This window comes from Lipophrys pholis (genome assembly GCF_963383615.2).
Source record: "Lipophrys pholis genome assembly, chromosome: 19".
Lineage (NCBI taxonomy): Eukaryota > Metazoa > Chordata > Actinopteri > Blenniiformes > Blenniidae > Lipophrys > Lipophrys pholis.
The window spans coordinates 15,883,731-15,904,464 of record NC_137647.1 but is presented as its reverse complement, the minus strand read 5'-3'; the positions used below and the strand labels follow the sequence as shown (position 1 = coordinate 15,904,464).

The following is a 20,734-nucleotide window of genomic DNA, read 5'->3' as shown; positions in this document are numbered from 1 at the left end:
GACTCACACTGTGACCAGAATGCTACACAGCATATCAACTTGGACCACAGCTACAGTACAAGTGAGCGGGTAATTGGACGCCTTTTTGGTGTGTTTCTGGAGACCACAGCTGGGAATCTTAGTGTACGGGCTACGGCTCACACTCAGTTCACTTGCTTCTTTGAAAATGTTGCTCTTCCTACAAGCTGCCTATAGAAACGTATTAAGCATTTGAGTTTACAATAAAAAAATGTTTTCAAACTCCATGACTAATTGGGCAACATCCACTGTGCCAGGTTGTTATGGCAACACAGTCGGAGCATACACAAACAGCACTGACGGGTAAAAAATCTTTAGTTGAAATGACAGGGACTAAATTAAAGCACAAAGAGTCAGAAAAAAAAGGCTTATTGGCAACGACAGGCAGGATACCAGAGACTCTCCTTTACATTCACTTTGTTAAGAACTAATTAGTATTGCAGTCTCAACTGTGTATAATGTAAGCCAGTCTGAAAGAGAGAGAGAGAGGGAGAGAGAGAGAGGTCCAAGAGATTGACAAAAGGTGGCAGGGAAACACAGGCGCTGGTTTGACTTCGACTCACTCAGTATTCTGCCTAACGTCACTGACAGAGAAGCTGGCTCTATCCAGCGAGTGACACATGAGCCACACATACACATCATGAATGAACCACCCATCATACATGAATTATTCCCCCCCCCCCCCTTTTTTTTTTTTAAACAATGTCTTTGATTCACTTTTACAGCTACTGCAAATCAAATGTTTGCTTTTCAAGTGCAGATTTTAGTCATTAGGCAATCTGAGTCACTAATACATATTTTAATATTCAGGTCTCCTCCACAATGAGACCAATTGTTTTATCATAGAAAAATGTAGGCACATAACAGGAAGGGGCACATTCAGTCAATTATGGATACAAATATATTTCAACATGTGAAAGCTATAACAATTCATTGTAAAAAAAATGAGGCAACGTAGTTTGTCCACAATGCATTGACACGTACACCATCAATAGTAAAACATTCATTATCGCACATCACAGGTATCACCGCACTCTGTAACTGTATTTAAATGTTTTTCAAACTCAAGATATTAATTAAAAAAGTAGTGGTTCCTGTGTCCTAAGGGGTCACAAAGTGGTGTTTTTTCTTGTAGGGGAAACAATACACAAAAACAAGGTAATAATCTGGACAATAAGCATATAATAGTGGTTGCATTAACTGTTACATAATACCAAAATACAGCTTCTCCCAATTGTTAGTAGTATACCAAAGATATAAAATAAGCTGACAAATCCAAACTGATAATCCAATTTTTTTATTGCTCATGTATCCGACATAGACGTGTTTTTAATGACAAACAGCATACAATCTATTCAAGGCCCTGAGAAAAACACGTGGCTCCAGTTTTGCTCCGATAAATTGACCATTTATTTGGTGCAAGTCGGATACAGTGGGTTTATCAGACCTAACCAAGCTCTAAGTGCAAGCCCTGAAAAAAATACAAAATACTTAAAAAAGGCTCAGTAAAGCTACAGAATTGAATATCAATGTCCTTTGGTTTAGCTACAATTGTATACATTTTAATTCATTTTTAGTCAATGATGTGCAAATGTGCCGGACCAAAACTGCGGAATGTACAACGTTCCATGAAATATGAGATCCCTCTCCGTACCGATGATGTAAATGGAAAATGATTCAATCCAGAGACAGAGCAAAACTGAAACAGAAAGTAGCTGTGAGGAAAAGCTCTCCAAAAAAGGTCAGGAAGCAGCTTTGACAATTCAAACTGACTGACTCATGCTTCCAAAAGAGAATCAGTGCAGGAAAGAAATCTGATTCCTCGTCTGCTGCGAATATTCACCGATTTGCAATAACTACAGTTCACCTGAACACTTTCTGGTCCTATGAACAATATTGATTCTTTGAGTATGGCTGTTGAGCATACTGTATGCATTTTTGAAGCTACAACTGTCAGGCCAAAGCAGAAAAACAATGATTGTGCTTGCAGAACAGATAGACACCAGATAGACACCCGAGGCCGCAAAAAAGGCCTTTTACGAAAACATTTTCATAACACACCCATCCGCAATTGAATAAGGAAAAGTCAGCGTTATACTGGCCCCGATGAGGTAGGCTGTCCCGGGATGTAGTTGTTTTTGTTGAAAGAAAATGTGCCATTCTGTGTCACAAAAAACAGGCCAGAAATGAGGAAGAGGACTCCCGCTATAACAAACACTCCAAGTATGGCTGCAAAGGTTCTTCGATCCTCTGTGGGAAATAGAAGTTATTGTTACCAGCTCATCTGTTTACACTTTCTTTCTGCATATAAACATCCCTAAATAAAGTTTAAGGCAGATGATTGCCACTAGAATAGCTTCATACTGTGATTCAACAGCATAAACAGTAGTAAACAATAACTGAGGAAGATGAGATGTAAAAATGAATGAAGTAACATTAACTTACCTGAAGCGTTGACGACAGAGAAATATTTGGTGCGGTTTCCGAGCGCATTAGAGGCTGTGCAGACGTAAGTCCCTGGCATCTGGAAGGCTGGGGTCAGAATGGGCTCACCGACATCCTTTTGTCCATTTGCCTCTAGAGTGGGGTCTGGAAAGTCCCACCTGTACACAGGCATGGGATTTCCCATGGCTGTGCAGTTTAAACTGACAGTCTTGCCAGCCGGAAGCTCCACAGTCTCATTCGAGGGTTTGTCAAAAGTTGGTGGATCTACATGAAATCAAAAGAGAAAAATACAAGGAAAAGAAAATGAATCAGTATTTACCTACAAACCTTACTGTTGTACTGAAAAAAAAAAACAATGATTAAAAAACATAAAACTCACAAAGAACAGTCAGTTTTTGTGATTTTGAAGACACTGGAGGTGGATTCTCTTCAGCCGATCCCAATTTCAACTTTGCTTCGCACCAGATGTCAATTCCATTGTCATTTCTGTCGGCAAACAGACTCAACACAGACGATCTATCCATTGGTGTAGGCCGGGGATCTTCAAATGTATTAGTAGAGAAGATCTTATTGCCTTTGTACCAATTTACAAACACCTTATTTAGTGGTGCAACACTGACAATGTCACACTTCATCTGATACTGTTGGCCCTCCACCATGGGGCCTCCTTCACCAGAGAGCTGAGACATAGACACACTATTTGGCAGTTCTGCAATAAAAAGTCAAGAAAAAAAAAAAGAAACAATGACAAATAGCCACATCAGTGGTATTGAATTATCAAAATATACAAACCATCTTACTTACTATAAACTGTGACCGCCAATGTTTCTATACACTGTGATCCATCACTAAGCAGGCTAGCGTAACACTGTGGCGCCAACTCCCAGGTCGCCACAGACTTGATGTCCAAGTTCAAAGAAGAGACATTTTTTTGAAGGCCCGTCCCTCCATAGGTAGACTCCCAGCCTATTCCCTCTATCTCACTGATTGAGCTGCAAGTGGCCGATAGAGGGTCTCCATAGCTCACCATCACTCTTGGAGGGCTCATCTTCAACACGCACGAGGCATTCACAAGCTTTCCTGCAAAGACGCAAAGTAACTTCAAGTAAATAAAGTCACAAGTGATGGGATTATTTAATATTCTGTATTATTATTGGAGGACTCCATGCTCCGGTCACTACCCCCCCCCCCCCCCCCCCCCCCCCCCCCCCCCCCCAAACACACGCACACACACACACAATGATTAAAATCCCGATGTTTCAAATCCCTTGCAATGTCAATTACAATTCATTTTCATAAGAACCAATTCGTTAAGTGTGGAATTCCACATGAAAGAAACTTCAGATTATGACGAGCAGAGCACAGTCTGAACAATGATTTTCAATATGCAGTTAAACCCATAAATGATCCACAAAACCACGCAGGTAAATTGTTTCCTCTTGCTGATAAAAGTCAGTAAAACACCAAAAAGAGACACATGGCCATCATGTTTGAAGCGGACTTAGAGAATATGGGCGTAGGCTCTCCAGAGAGCTGGCGCTCCAACGATCAGATACAAAAAAATAATGACATTTAATATCCGAAGAAAGCAACAACTCGCACAGACAACACATAGCGAGAGAGAGGGAGAGAGAGAGGTAGACTACCTGTGCAAGCGAATATGCCGCTGAGAATAAGGAGAAAAATCATTCTTTCACAAAATCTGCCTCACTTTCACCGCGAAATGAGACTGTGAATCTTGTCCCGGACACACAAACGACGCTTTCTTTCCTTTTCTTTCCTTTCCTTTCACTTGGAGCTCAGAAAGCCCCGAAAGTAAAACCAAACCAGGATGCATTAACGTGACACTCGGAAAAACCCTTCCTGTCACAGAGCGTTAGGTCCAGCAGAAGTCTGGGTAGTTTCTGGAGTGGTCTGGCGGGACTGTGTTAAAAGAATAGTCCGTAAACAGCTCAGACTAATGTTGTTTATAACCTGGAGATCAGAATGACAAAGATCTGAGCACAGATACTGAAAACTGTTATTCCCTCTTAAGCGTCCTCATAAGTATCTACTTTTTGAACATTTGTAGCAAATGGTGCGAATTATTTAAGTATGTATATGTTTTTCATACACTTCCATCATTTAAATGACTTGTGTTTCTAGAATTGTCTTAAACTTTATAAATTTGTACTTCAAATGTGACTCCAGTTGCAATTTTTCCGACAGCACGGGAACGTTTCCAGCTTGGAAAATCTGGATGCAGTAACAGCACCCTCCTATGGAAGACTATTAGAGCCCTCTAAAATACCCCGAAAAGCAAGTCTCTTAAAAAAAATTTTTTTATAATAATAATCTGGTTTCAATCCCAGAATTCGTAGGAAAAAGTCAGAATTATGACACAAAATTCTTTGAGAGGAAAAATACATTTCATGGATTACGTTTTGGGTAGGATGGGTGTTGGCACCTCTAGGAATTAGATTTTTAGATTCCCTGTAAAGTCTTTCTTACAATGAAAAGAAAGAAAATTTATAAAATTTGTGTTTCGATAAAAAAAAAAAAAGAAATAAAAACTAGATTAAGGATGTGCTATGTGTGTGTGTGTGTGTATATATTACAGTAATGAAATAACAAAACAACCTGTTTCTTAAGCCATGGTTTTAATAATAAAATACAGTTTTACACAAGTCATAAATATTTACAGCAGTATTCACAAACATATTCAAATGTCTTATACAGGTGTACTTAAGCATTTACATCCTGTGTGCAGTCCAGTCTAAATACAAAAATCCTTCATTCTTCACCGTTTCTCATAAATAAACTTTAGCTTTTACATGAAATGTTAACCTGGACTTTAGAGTTCAGCTTAGCATTAGGCTATAATGCCTGCAGTCATTTTTTTTTTTTTTTAAAAAGCACCCAACTGTGGAACAAGACAATTTGTCCCATAAGGCCAGAGCCTGACGCGGTGTGCCATTACAAAAGGTCCAGGCAGGGAGAGATGACAAACTCAAAGAGGAGGGCAGAGGGGCTGACAAACATGGTGGAAGGACAGAAGGCCCAACAAGTTGTACTTTTAAGCAAAAATATCCACAAACTCTGCCAAGCTGATCTGGTGTTCACATATCCAATGTCAACATGTATTTCCTGGTCAGGTTTGAGAAAAAAAACAACAACAACAACAACAAAAAACACAGCAGTTTCAGGTTCACAATGTTTAAACACACAGCGTGACATCCTGTCGGTGTGTGAAGGAGCTACATATAAAAATGTGACTGAGTACATTTTAATGGGACAGGATTTAATACAAATCAATTCTTAGTGAACCAAAACAGCAATGCAATTAACTTAGATTCCCTTTAATGCTAAATATGCTAAATATATTATATATATATATATATATATATTTATATATATATATATACATTTTGAGTTCTTGTTCCAGTGAAAGAAAGGTGATTACCAGTAGTGCATCATGATTTGTACATCTCAAGCCAAGGCTGCCCAACCAATGAGGGGATAAAACACTCATATGTATAAGTCACTTTAGATTTGGAGATGACAATGGGATATCTATGGGGAAAAGAAACAATTTCTTGTCAGGCCAGTGTTGCCTGCTGTCTGAGTGGGATTCAGACCTTATAACACTAACGGCTTAATTCCAAAAGGGTTGGGACGATGAGTGAAACGTACAAAGAACAGGCTCAAATGATTGGCAAATCTCACAAAAACATATTCACTCACAACAGAGGCAGAATATTAGATGCTGCAAGGCGAAAAAAAATATAAAATGATGAGCTCATTCTGAATGTGATAGCAGCAGCACATTTCTGGAGAGATTCTAATAAAAACCAGCTGGAGGAGGATTTTGCAACCAATTAGATGAACAGGCAACATGACTGAAGATGTAACATGGAGTTTAGAAGGGAAGAGTCTCAGAGATTCAACCAATCTGTAAACAATCTGACTATTGAAGCACTTAAATGTATCATAATGTGTGCATGGAATAACTGCACGTTTACATGTGTATATCTAATGCTTTCAGTAAGTCCTATTTAAGGCATTTTGAGACAATCACATAATACATACAGTGGGACTGTGACACGCAATAGCATGTGACAAGTCTGTGAGAGGAAACTAGAGAAATCCATCTGGCTCGGAATAGTTTTTCAAGGTGGAAATATTAGTGATTTAGGTTAATGCAATGGTTTTTACCATATTTTATCATGCGTAAATGGCAAAAAGAATGTTTTACACTGACTGAAATATGGAAATATACTGAGAGGGTGTTGTATTTTTCTAAATAGTCTATAAAGGGTTAACATCAGGCTGTATCTTTAACAACTACAACGGTGAAAGAACACCTCCAGAAATCGGTGTTCACAGGTCACTCAACAATCCACAAATGCCAATTAAAAACTGTAACATACAGCCATATGTGCCCACGATTTAAAATGACATTGCTTGGACGAGACGAAATGGAAAAGGTTCATCCGGTTGAATGAATCTCAATTATTACTTTCCTGAAAGGGACGACATGTTTCATTTTTATCACGACGCAGTTCAAAAGTCTGCATCTCTTGTTCGTATGAAGTTGTATCACTTTCTATAGCAAGTGGAACTGATACAACTGGAAAGGCACTATGAATGCTGGGAAGTATACATGTTTGAGATTATCTCCTCCTCACAATGTCGAGAGCGGCTGGAACGCTACAGCAGATCAAAACCACACTAAACATCAAAATATCCCTCTCCTGAAACTCCCCAAACTGGTCTCCTTGTTTCCATGCAATGGCTATCAGAAGGGTGCAGCAAATGTTTTTATTTGAGCTTATATGCTATGAAATTCAGAATGGGCAGACTGCCATCTGATGTGTTGGTTGTGCTCTATTGCCAATAAAATAATGCGATTTGCAAATATTTGAACCCTGTTTTCTACTTACATTTGACACATCCCTCCACACGTTTTTGAAGTCGGCAGAGAGATGCGGATCAATCAGAGTGGTCAGCTGTTTGTTCTGAAGCGACGCTAAGACAGTTTGGTCATGGGTAACGGCAGATCCCGACCGTTTGTGGCCACGTTGCCATTGTGCGTGCTGAGCTTGGGGTTTTTGAGACTATAGCGGCGCATCTTGGTGTTCTTGTAGTAGATTGAGTAGAGGAAGACGAAGATGACTGAGATGACAATTACTGTGACAGCCACGAAGCCAGCTATGAGGGGCAGGTAGTCCTCTGCAATGAAATGAACAGAAAGCATGTTATTGCATGAAAAGGTAAAAATACAATTATTCAATGCAAGATAGTCCATTTTCGACATGCAACAAGTCAACACTGAACGTGCAGCTGAAACGTGCTCCTTATTTTCTAAGAAGTTATGCACCAATATTTACATCTACTCATGGTCATTGTGGAAAAGTAGCTAATTGATTTACGTAAATGGTATTCAGGCAAACAAGAGACTATTTAGACTTACATCATTGTTGTGAAGTTAGAGGTCCATTGCAAACAAAATACTTTCGCATTTTAAATACTTTATTAGGAACATCGTCAGAGGAGTGGATCCTCACTCGCTCTCAAACTCTTTCGAGATTTTGCTCCTTGATGACGTGACTGTATCTTGACCACATCCAAGCGTTATTCAACATCAGGGCTTTTCATGGTGTTATGAGAGCAACGACTTCTTGATCTTGAACCACTTCACACACCCCAACAAGCAAGTTCTCACGCCACACATGCTCTGTGTCACGTCAAGTCTCAGTTTTTGGTTGAATGCCGGCCATCCAAAAGGTTTTAACATCAGAAGATATTATTATGAACAGATGCTTGGATTTATGTGCAATAAAAAAAAGCACAACTCCTGTCCTGCGAGCAATATGGCGTTTATAGTGTGAATCTGTTTTGCACTAAATATTTTATTATTTGAGTTAATATTGATTAAACACACAATAAACTGCTTTCTTAAAATGTGTGATATAATAAATGTTTTACCCTTGACTTATCGCTTATTCACTAAGATTTATTCTAAAATCTAAAAAGAAAAAGAAAAACATACTGGAGAAAGACATCGGCCTGACCCTGAGAATAGCGTCCTTCTATTAGGCACTACACTACACTCTGATACTCAGTCTGAAGGCCATGGAAGTTCAAAGTACATCTCTCATTGAATAACAGACATCCGGAAAGGATGCACATCATTAGCAGCATTCATAGGATGTATCACACCCCAAACGATGATTGATTACACCAACACAAGTGGACTGAACTGCTGACCTGCGGCAGGTTGGGACTCTGAGCTGCTGGCAATGCCACATGCTGAACCTATAGCGTCTGTGTGACATGCCAAAAGGCAACGGGCATGAAATGGTCCAGCTCCATTTATTCTTGGCCGATCAAAGTGCAACTAAACACGGTCTTCTGCCGGTATGATTGTTGCAGTTCTCTATATTGTGAGAGGCTTCTATTCTCCGATTATCAGAACCATGACTGGTAAATCACCTCTGATCACTCTCATCAAATACTATCAACCCTTCCATTGATATTCCGAGCAGCAACAACAATGATGACAAAGTAAAAGTCACCCAGGCCAAAAGGATCTGCTTTCACATGTTGCAGTTCCTGACCTGTCAGCAGAATTCGGTGCGTTGCACTGCTGTTTCAGGATTAGCAGAGCAGATCAATGCATGAGCAGGCCGGGTTACAGGCTCTCCTAACAAAGAGCCCAGTAATTGTATCTAATGGCTTTTACAGATCCGGTTACCCTACAAGAACTGATTCTTTATCTTTGCATATTTAGCAAATTAATCCAACAGGTTTCTCTTTGGAAAGCGTAAGCAATCCCTCTCGACAAATGTACCTTACCTTTTAAAACTACTTCAACAACGTGTAGCGCGGAATCCACGTCGTTACGAGCTGAGCAGTTGTAGACGCCTTCCTCATACACGGTCAGTTTTCCCTCTGACACCTGAACCACTTTATCGGCGCTGTACAGCCACTGGATCTGTGGAGCGGGACGACCGTGGGCTTCACAAACCAGCTCCTCAGGATAACCTCTGAACAGTGGGATCGTCTTCGGAAGCTTTGTGGTGTTAATGGTGGGTTTATCTGTTCAGAGACAAAGGTGAAAGAAGCACAGTGAAGACGAAGGGAATCAACATATTCAGTGCTAATGTATTTAGAATGATGTTTCTAAAGTAGAATATTGAGTATTTGTTTCTTCACATAGTTTCCTATTGGAAGAACTACTGAACTACTGAACTGCATTACGATTGTAACAGCGAAAGAAAAGGGGATCTCACAGAGGACGGTGAGGTTAAGAGGGACGGACTCCATCCTCGGAGGAGACTGCGATCCTGTAAGTCCCAGGTCCAGTTGAGCCTCACATCTGAACTCGGCGCCACTGTCCAGCCGGTTCAGAGTGACGTTTAAAGTGGACGTCACGTTTACCGGTGACATGATTAGACTGATATTACAGTTTCTGCCGTCGTCAGGCTGACAGTCTGCCAAGCTCAGCACCCCTAAAAGAGAGTATTGAAGATTTTTCAGGTCTAACTTATGAATGGGGAAGTTGTATAAAGGACAACAAACAGGCACCACGTATGCCTCATAAAAAGATAAATGTATAAGAAAATACATTAAAACAAATAAGTTTAGCTCGTTCATATTATTTGAGCACTTCACTGTGTTTTGGAGCTTGTAAACTAGGCCCACTGAGCAGACGAAGCCTGGTTATTATCTGTGCGAGGCACGTCAGACAGGCTTGTCACAAAGTAGATCAATGAAGAATGTGCTTATCTGATCTCTCTGAAACATCTCACAATCCCACAAGTTGATGAATACAGTCTTTTCATGTTTCAAAGGGATCGTACTTGACACTTTTGGTGTTTTATTTACAGCCTTTATATGAGTGATAAAATATAGTTGGAATAGTAAACAGTGTCCTTACATTTACACACCTCCGTTCTTCAGTTACACTCTGGAGCTCTTCCAAGAAAAGCTGGTTTTCTGTCTCTTCAGTTGAGATGCACCGATATCAATTATGCTTTCTTTTTCAGATCGGTTGAGTCACTGGGGCTTTTTCTTTAGTCTTGTAATTTGCTAGCTTTGCAATGTAATTACTACTCTGTTCTTTTGGAGGTCAGGCCATGTCGTGGGCAGACACATGAATCGCTTGCCGTGACATCATCGTCGTGTTACCAAAATCCAAGACGCTCTTTTACACAAACATTTATCAAAGACGGGCTGTGTACATACTGGCCTTTCAGTGCATACAGGATGTTAATCATATTACCAAGAACTAAAACCTATGAGCACATTACTGTGTGAATATGAGATATTATATATGTCTAATTACGTTTATGACAACTTCCATCACTGCCGATAGATTACTGATGATAGTTGTTTGCTGAAAAATGTCAACTTAAGAATTTCTCTCCAGAGTTAATAAAGTGTTTCTATTCTATTAATGATGGATTTTAACACTGACAACATTGCGATAAGTGATATTTACATTTAATTACATTTTTCAGATAATCCCAATTTATTGTAATTGTGAAGCTGTGTTTTTTTTTTTTTTTTTAAGTAACTTTTCTAACAATTATTTTCGTGATCTGTATTGGAAATGTAAATATCATTGGTTGGACGTCAGAGAAAAAGCATGATAAAAAAAAACAAAGATGTCCCACCTGGTCCAATGCTCTCATTCCCTCTGTACCACTGCACAGTGAGCTTTTGTGCAGGGGCAACGTTAATAACGTCACACTGCAGCTGAAACGCTCTGTCCTCCAACACCGAGCTGGAGTTATCCACAGGATGGATGGACACACTGTCAGGGGTTTCTGGAAGAGGCGAGAGACAGTTTGAAAAATCTGCTCAATGCGTTTTAAAATGAACACTGCCAGGCGTACTCACTGTAAAGAATGAATTTTAGTTTCCTGCGACAAGTTCCTCGCCCAGTAAATTCTCCAGCACAAGCAAGACTTGAGTACCAGCCGTTATGTGTGTCAGGAACCCAACTCTCATCATACACTCGGCTTTTTTTGTTGTCCTGTTCAAGTTCCCAGTATGTCTGATTGACATTTGAGTGGCGGGTGGATGTCGGCCTGCATGTCGCATTATGCCCTGTAGTTTGGTATTCCACCACCATGGTATCTGGAGTTATTTTAACTGGGCATTCTTGCAGGGCACCTATGGTATCAGACGTGGGAAGGAGAAATGTTATTGCATTCTTAGTACACACACATCAATTACAATCAGAAAACAGCTTAAAAAGGTTCTTTAGAAACAAAGGCTGTATCACAGGAGGCAGCAGGAAAGTACTCAGGAAGGATATACCACTCCCTGAGGGAAGTCTGCACTTGCTGCCCACCATTCTTTCTACTGGACCTCACTGCAATATCTACATATTTGTTGAATGCGTCACCCCTTCTCCATTCACCCCCTCTCAACACAGTGTAAAATTAGTTGTTTACTAATAAGCTAATAAATAATAAATAAATAAATAAATGACAGATAAATAATGTGGGTGGAAGCTTAAAACATTAATTGGTTACAATGCCCCCCCCCCCCCCCCCCCCCCCAAAAAAAAACAGTTTTTCCTCAGTTATGAGTCAATACATTCACAACTTTTTAACTGTCTGCAGCTTTAAAAATCAGCTCAGCTCCCAGGAGACATAAATAGACAAGAGAGAGAAAGAGAGAGACAGACATGTCGGTCCCCACGCCAAAGGAAAATTGAAATTTTTGCTGAAGTGACACAAACTTACGCGACTGTGTCCCGTTACAAAGCAGCTCTAAAGTCAGAAGGAGCGAAAGCAGGCGCAGCGAGCCGAGGTCCTCCATTGTCTCTGAGGGGGTTTATGTTTTCACTCCGACAGCTGTCGCCCCTCTTCCGTTAGGATTCAGTTTCTCCGGCTTCACCTCAGCCGGCGGAGACTTGTTGACTTTTCGGGTGAGAGCTAAGCTAAAGCTACCGCTCTTCCGAAACCCCGCACCGCCCCGCGCCGCCCCGCAGCCCAGTGAGCGTAACGCCGCGCGAGCAGTGCGCCGTGCGCCCCTCCGCACCGCCCCCCGACATAAACTCCAACCGAGAGGCTATAAATGCAGCAGCTGAGCTACAAACTTTCCTTTATGAGGCCAGGAGAAATGCAATTAACTGGAGCTCTTAATAACAATTAAAAAAAAAAGTTCATGATAAAATTGAAGTAGTTACAATGGCGTATGTTATATCTCTTAATGCATGATGGAAAAACCTTAGTCAAATTTGTGGGAAATCTCTGCTGTTCTGTGTTTTCTGGAAAATTCTAATAAACCGACTGGATTTTCCACATACACTGAACAAAAATATAAACGCAACACTTGCTGTCAAATTGTTCTAAATTTGTATAATCCATCCAAATGGCCTATCAAGATGCTGTTTGGACAGCAGGAATGTCGCACAGGTAAATAAATTATAGGAAGGACACTGTGCAGTTTTATCACACAGCACAATGCCACAGAAGTTGCATGTTTTGAGGGAGCATGCAAATGGCATGCTGACAGCAGGTGTAACCATACCAGCCCAGTGTAGAATACTATGCTATGGCATAGTGGTGTAGTGGTTAGTACTCTCAGTCGTAAAAATATCAAACACAAGGTACGTGGGCCAAAAACCGGCCTGCGAAAAACGCCAATCTGGACGGCCAAACCACCAAGAAAATTGTTAATATTTCTAAGAGAATGTTGATTTTAAAAAAAGCAAAAAACTATTTTCTCAAGGGTAGCAGACACAACACAACACAACAGTGTGACCCAAGCTGAGATATCACTGATGCTGCCATGAAAGATAGCTACCTTGTTGCTGTCAAATGCTCACGGAAGATATGCTGCCAGGGTAAGTTCGTAAAAACAGCTAGAGTAGAAGGTTGAATGTATCATTAAAATTGCCTTCTTGTTGAGATTATAGTAACTTTTAGCAGTAATTGTTTGGAATTGCGAAAATATAGACATTTTCAAATATACTTTGCTCCACGACAAAGAAAAACTTTCAAGTTTAAATCTACAGGGTATAATGCCACTATTGTTATATATTATTCACGTCAATAACTTCACTCGGTCAGCCTACTTCCACCTACACAATATTTTTCGCCTTTGCCCCTCACTCTCACCCAGCAGCACCTTCACACTAGTCCACGCTCTGGTCACCTCCCGCCAGTAGTCCACTGCAGTTCCCTTCTGTCTGGTCTGCCTCTCAAATCTCTTCATAAACTCTCGCTGGCCCTGCGTCATCACCCTCACCTTTCATTGCTTAACACCAGTTTTTCATAAACTCCACGAGCTTCCTATCGAACAGTGCACCCAGTTCAAAATCTTAGTCCTGACATTCAAGGCCCTCCATAACCTCTCTCCTCCATACCTCATGGACTTCCTCCACATCCACACACCCGGCCACATGCTCAGATCTGCCTCCTCTCTCTGTCTCAATCTCCCTCTGGTCCACATAAACTCCATGGAGTCCCGAGCCTTCAGCCGCTTAGCCCCCCACCTCTGGAACTCCCTCCCACCCAACATAAGAAACATTCAATCCCTGGACTCTTTTAAAACTCACCTAAAAATGTGTCTTTATAGACAAGCCTATTCTTCGTAAAAGTATGTTTTTGTTGTACTAATATGTTTTTACCTGCAATTTTAATATGTCATGTAAAGTGACCTTGGGTGTATAAAATGTATTATTATTATTATTATTATTATTATTATTATTATTATTATTATTATTATTGTTGTTGTTGTTGTTGTTGTTATTTTACTGGTTTGGCCCACTCAATAAGAAATTGGGATGTATCGGGACTCTGAACTAAATATATATATATTTATATATGTGTGTTTTACACCCCTGCTCTAGAGGTTGAATGTCACAGCTTCAAGTCTGAGTTCTCTCTCTCTCTCTCTCTCTCTCTCTCTCTCTCTCTCTCTCTCTCTCTCTCTCTCTCTCTCTCTCTCTCTCTCTCTCTCTCTCTCTCTCTCTCTGATGATCTTCTCGTGAGGTCATTATCCTACTAACACACTTTACTCTGACACATTTGGAATGGGTGCTGATTTCAGTAGCTGGGAAATTATGTTGGAGTCTCGTTTTTTGACCAAGGAATAAATACTCATGTACAAATATTGTTGCAGTAAGTGGCATCATATTTGTTTCTGGAAGCACCGTGAAGTGGGAAGTTCTGAGTTTCCACTTTCTAGCTACTGATACAGGCAACTTCAGACGTTTGAGTAATTCTTTGGGTTATTTGAGCTACTTTGAGAGCACAGAGAATAGATCTTTAAAGTGATAAACACAAATAAATTAATGAATGATACCCAAGTACCCCCAAACCTGGACAATTGGATGCACAGCACTTTTTAATGTCCTTCATTGTTTTCTTGTGCACAATATACATTTTTCATATATTAATTCTGTTAATTCTGTGCAACAATGCCATAATCTCTGGTGTACTTACAATCACTACCAAGATTATCATGCGACAGTGTAAGAATATTATCAGGGTTTTATTCATTTTTTTATCATTTTAACTGTTGTTTTAGTTTTGATTACTTATTACTATCATTTGTACCCTTTACATACTTCCAGTACTGTCTACATGCTGTTGCAACAATGCATATTTTCCTATTGTGGGACAAATAAATTGTCTCATTTCGTCTCGTCTCGCCTCGTCTCATCAGTAAGTAAGTACATAGGTAAGTTATTTTTTTCTATTAATTTGAATGCTGAGGTCCAGGAAACTAATAATGGATCAGATAATTAAGATGATTTTTTTTTTGTTGTTGCACTAATCCATCTCATCAACCATCTCATCAACCATGTTTCCATGCTGCTTCACTACACAACATATAACTTTGACTGAACTTACCATTCACAGTGACCGTGACAGTTTTGTAAACAGTGCCTTTAACATTCCTGGCCCGACATGTATATGTGCCCATGTTGTGTGCAGTAGCATTGTGGATGATCAGGCGGGACACTCCATCTTCGCTCTCCTCCATCACATTGTCTGTTTGGTAATAAGTCCAGGAGTATTTGGGTCGTGGGTTACTCATGGAGGTACACTTCAGCCACACATCGGCTCCAACGTCGATTTCAGAGTCTTCAAGCTCGACAATTTCTGATGGCGGGTCTGCAAGACAAAAATGTAGACCATGTGAGAACAGCAACAACAAAAAAAGCAAATACAATATTATAACTTGACTAATTTAAGACTTACACAAAACCACGACGTCCACTGTGGAATTGACGGTTGTCAGACTATTTGATGCTGTGATCACGTATTGTCCTGCATCCCTTCTTGTTAACCTTTCAGTAAATTCTACCTCCTCACCATCTTTGTACCAGATGGTCTTTGGTCTTGGATAGCCCTCCACAGTACAGGTCAGGTTGTGAACAGCATGCTCAAGTGCAGTATATGTGCTTGGACATGTCAACTCTGGCCCATCTGAGGGGAAAAGTACAATAACCCTTGAGTAATGTGTAGCCTAGTCTCTCTTGTAATGAATTGTAAAGCCAGAGGGTGACACTCACATAAAACAGTAAATGTGATTGCCTTCTTGACCATGGTTAATCCTTCAGCTTTGACTATGTACCTCCCTGCATCTTCCCTTCTGAAAGGGAGGGACAAGTTGACGAGCCGTCCGTCTTGAAGCCATGTTACGGTGGGGGTCGGATTTCCTGTCACAGCGCATTTGTCTTCCAAAAGTTGACCTTCTGTGATCTCAACAAGATGACACGACACATCTGGTCCAACTACGAAGAGGCAGAAAAAGAGTAAATGGCGTCACAGTGTGATTTTCAATTTGAGAAATAAAGCAGCTTTGATGTAATTGAGTAATGAGTGGCTGGTTATTGAGTTTTCTGTTAGTAGACACATAAAACATGAATTTGGTGCCAAATTTGTATAATAAAGCAAAAAAAAAGCAAAAAAAGATCTACTCACAAAAGACTGTAACTACATACTCTTCTGAAGACACTTTGATGTTCGGGCCGTCGAGTCCAAGGTCCAGGTGCGCCTCACATCTGACCACACTGCCACTGTCCTCTCGAGTTGGTGTGAATTTAAGTACAGGAAACTTACTGACTGGTTCCTTTGTGGAATCAATAAAAGTCTCTCTATGGAGGATTGTATCTCCTTTGAACCAGGTTACAGAGAGATTTTGAACTGGCGCTACATGTAAAATATTACATGTGAAGACAGATTCCTCCCCTTCCTCCATCTCACCGCTGTTGCCACCGATGCCGATTGTTTCTGGAAATGCTGGAGAACAGGAAGTAGTAAGGAGACGCAGTCATTATATCATTTTCGCTTCCAGCAGCAAGCAAGACTTACTGTAAAGCACAAGTCCAGGGCTGATGCTGCATTGTTCATTGGTGGGATAAGATGTGGAATAAAAGCACATGGGAGAGATACTCCATTGCGTTAGACTGTCCACCGTCCAGGGCAAAACGTTGACCTTCTGCAGACCTGTGCCTCCCTGTGAAGCCTCCCAGCCGATACCATCGTGGTCACTCATCGATGTACTGCAGTTGATTGTGACCGGGTCTCCATATTTCACCACAACACTGGGGGGGCTCAGCTCAATGGGACAGGAGGTGTTCACACCTACAACATGGGAATGTAAGTGCATGTGTCATATTTGTACAATTGCCTAAAAAAACTAAAACAAAAAAACCCCCCAACATTTCGTTGCAATAAGTGATTTTTGCGTACTGCCAAAAGATTTGTGTCTATAACAGTTAACATAAAAGACGGATGACAAATATTGTAGTTCAAAGAAAAGCCTCACTAAAATACAAAATTCAATTCAATTCAATTAAATATGCATGATTTATCATTGATGGTTCAAGCCTTTAAGCTTAACAGATATATATAATTGTGAGGCGAAAAAATAGTCTACAATTTGGTTTTAACAACGAAATCTCAATTCCCATAATTCTAAATAAATTTGACCTTCTTTGAAACCCCACAATAAGCCATTTGTGGCCAACGAGCAGGAGACAATGGGGTGTTATTTTGGTGAAAAGGTCACATGAAGTGAAAGTGAAGCCAAACAAGTATGAGAGGGTAATGATAGTTTAATTTAAAAGAATGACACAGAACAATAATGAATAACTAAATAAATGTACCAATTATTTACATTACAGCTGTGATAATCAAATAGATATGAGCAATTTAACAGTATAGCTGAAACAGAAGTTAACAACTGTTGTTATTAACACCTGTTGCCTTTTTTTCCTGATCTTCTGCTTTCAAAGGAGTCTACCCTTTAAATATGAATTGTGTTTTAATTGAGATTTCAAAATAGAATAGAATAGAATAGAATAGAATAGAATAGAATAGAATAGAATATTAATTTATATCAGTCTTTTCCAGCACACCACAAATCAAGAGGCTCATTGTTGAAAGATTTTTTTTTTCTAAATTCAGATTAATTTAATATTACCAATCCAAAGAAATATATAGTTTATGAAGTCAAATTTCATCACGAGTCCTTTCATTTCGAGGGGAAGTTATGGAAAAACTGACTAAACTTTCTTATCCACACCTGATAACAATCAACTGCAAAACTTTTTTTTTCCTTTTCTCTTTCTGTCATTTGTTGTAACACTGTTTGCTCTCGATGCATCTGTTTCTGCTCACATGACACAGCTCCCCTCTGAGTTTTGCCTCAGTGCCAAGTACTATCCCAACTGTTTCACCTGTTCAACCCTTAAACATGTGCCTCTCTGCAGAACCTGACACCATATGTGATGTGTTAAACCAAAAAGTTTATATTCATAGCATGCACCCTTGAAGAAAATACATTGTGTGCCATTGTTTGAGCAGTGAAAGTAAAAACGGAGCCTACCTGTCACGATGAGAATGAGCCCCACGAAGAGGAGAACAAAAAACCTACTCTCACTCATTGGATATGTTTACGCATTTGGTTTGAACAATGTTCCTTCTGTCCTTTATTCCAGCTCCCAGCTCTGCTGTGTGCCTCTGCTGGGGCTGTGCTCTGCTGATCCAATGAGCCAACGCAGAAAGTGAAGAAAGTACAGAGAGTGAGTGAGAGAGAGAGAGAGCGAGAGAGAGAGAGAGAGAGAGAGAGAGAGAGAGGAGGGGTGAGAGGGAGAGAGATTGGACAGTTGGTAGTTTGTGTGTGGGATATTTCTGTATTCCTGTAATTCATAATTCATGAGTCAGACGATGGTACACAGCCTACCATAGAATTACAACATGTTAGTTGCAAACACACCTTCATTGCAAATTTCTCAAGAAAACTTAAGAAATGTTTTTTTCTTGTCCTTCCTAGAATTGACATTTCTTACATTTTTGACAAATCTTTAGTATTTAGGCCTTCGAACTTGCAACAAATCAACACCAAAAGAATCAGACATCAGGCATGAAAGGTGAAAAGGTAACTCTTCTTTAGGGTATAATACAGATATCTTCCTCTTTATCATGATTGCATATAACAAATCGTTGACATTCTTGGTCAAATCCAGGCTTTTCTTTTATGCAACAATCAACCAAAAAGACAACTAACTAACTAACTAACTGACTGACTGACTGACAACAAATGGTTGTGTCACAAAAACTACTAGCTCTATGTTGTGCATTCAAAGCAATAACTCTGTACACATTTTACTGTATACACATATGTTTTTTATTTGATAATAAAATGCGAGGAACACAGTGGTGATGAAAATTGGGCTCCTTTTTTTTTTTTCTCAGCGGAGAAAAGTGTTTTGTATGCATGTTGGGAGCCTTCATTATGCCCACACATCTTAAGGTCAACAAGCGCATAGATTCACACCCACACATCAGCAGCTCCACCAGTGCCATGCGTGCATATTTTAGACAGAATTCTTTCAGGCCAAAATGAGGATTAGGTTTATTTTAATCACTGCTGAACCATGTCTGATGTAAAGAGAAACAAAAGTGATCTATGTCTTACAACGTTTTCTTTGCCTTTTCCTTTCGGATGAAGCAAATAGTAACACTGGACTTTCCACATTCTCACCTTCAGTCATATCCTGTTGTAACCTAGTGCAGGTTTCCCAGATATGCGCTCAGTTTCCTTTGAAATGGAGACACATTTACCCGGACTCGCTCAGATTGCTGATGCTGACTCACTTCAGGATAATGAATTCTTGGGAGGCAAATCTCCCACGATAAATAACAAATGTGGAGGCAAAGACGGAGCCTGTGGGAGGGTAGAAGAGACACGTATAATAATCACATCCTTCCTGAGCTCCTCTGACCCACAGAAATGATGAACAAACACCAGAACGCTGTCGCTGAACAAGGGAAAGTGAGTGCTGATAATAAACAGCTGCACAAAGTGATAGTCTTTAATCCAGTGGAGGCCAAAGGCCTTGAGGAGTCCATCAAATGGGAGCAGAGGGAGGAGGTGAAAGAAGATGTGCCACACGGGAGGCTTTGAAAACAAGCATTGAAATTCCAGTCATGTCGCAAGCGCTCTCGGTTCACACACAAACACACACGCTGAACAAATAAATGAAAAAAGAAAAATCCCTCTCAGTTTGTTGCTATTAAGATTTCATTCAAGTACAAATGCTCTCATGCCAGTTCTGAGCTTTGATGGAAGAGGTCTGTGTTTCCCAATAACAACATCAGAGGAACTGAAAGCTGAACAAAGTGCTGCCAAACGCCACAGAGGCGATCAGAAGCGCACTGAGTATTTTGGAATCTATCAAACCAACACTGTGATCACTATCACCTTCATTTACCACCAGTACTTCCTGCTTTTGTGTAGAGACGTGCAGGGAACTGATGCCCCTGAAGGATTTCCAGGCCATTTGTACTGACTGTGCGGCAGATATTTACACAACTGACTCACATAATAATTGTTGGTGTGAAAAAAAATGGCAGCTCTTGTGCAATACATTTTTTGTTGAAATATCTAATACATGGACCCAATACATTTGGAAATTAATAGCTAGATTCACAGAACAACTAAAACTGAGCCGAAAGACAACTGAATCACAAAACAGGAAAGAATTAATCTTTGACACAACTCACCTCAACACTTAATTCATCCTCCAAAACAAATATTCCACACAGGGGAGAAGTATTCATTGTCTTTTAAAAAGGAAAGTGATACATGGAAAGGAATTCCCAGCCATTGTATTGATAAAAGCTGGAAAGAATGAGAAAATAAACTATGTGATTTCCAAGAAAGTGGCCACTGGCAGAAGAAGCATTCATATTTTATAATTAGGTGCTGAAACAGCAATGTAGAAACTGTCTGGGAGAAGTAAAATTCA

At 40.1% G+C, this 20,734-nt stretch overlaps 1 protein-coding gene across 3 annotated transcripts; it reads right to left on the bottom strand.

Moving 5' to 3' along the window:
• Positions 1-316: 316 nt before the first annotated feature.
• LOC308124916 (hemicentin-2-like) lies at positions 317-18,489 on the bottom strand. 3 transcript variants are annotated; one of them, XM_080488307.1, is made up of 14 exons: positions 18,310-18,489; positions 16,791-17,063; positions 16,401-16,718; positions 15,989-16,210; positions 15,675-15,902; positions 15,324-15,587; positions 11,350-11,625; positions 11,124-11,276; positions 9,738-9,956; positions 9,301-9,543; positions 3,268-3,543; positions 2,843-3,172; positions 2,464-2,727; positions 317-2,268 (listed from the first exon to the last, which is right to left on the bottom strand). In XM_080488307.1, exons 1-14 carry the CDS (start codon positions 18,365-18,367, stop codon positions 2,111-2,113), a joined length of 3,282 nt encoding a protein of 1,093 aa, XP_080344433.1. In that variant the 5' UTR covers positions 18,368-18,489; the 3' UTR covers positions 317-2,110. The 3 variants fall into 3 exon arrangements, with proteins under 3 accessions (XP_080344433.1, XP_080344434.1, XP_080344435.1); XM_080488308.1 differs by lacking the exons at positions 9,301-9,543; positions 9,738-9,956; XM_080488309.1 differs by lacking the exons at positions 317-2,268; positions 2,464-2,727; positions 2,843-3,172; positions 3,268-3,543 and adding an exon at positions 7,357-7,674.
• Positions 18,490-20,734: the final 2,245 nt, after the last annotated feature.

What these genes read in the sequence shown, in the direction of transcription:
- LOC308124916 (XM_080488307.1), bottom strand. Translation starts at nt 18,367, where the DNA reads ATGAGTGAGAGTAGGTTTTTTGTTCTCCTCTTCGTGGGGCTCATTCTC. An exon ending in ACTAAAATTCATTCTTTACA is followed by an intron (nt 11,277 to 11,349) that starts GTGAGTACGCCT and finishes CGCCTCTTCCAG; the next exon opens with AAACCCCTGACAGTGTGTCC. An exon ending in TCTTAACCTCACCGTCCTCT is followed by an intron (nt 9,544 to 9,737) that starts GTGAGATCCCCT and finishes GTCTCTGAACAG; the next exon opens with ATAAACCCACCATTAACACC.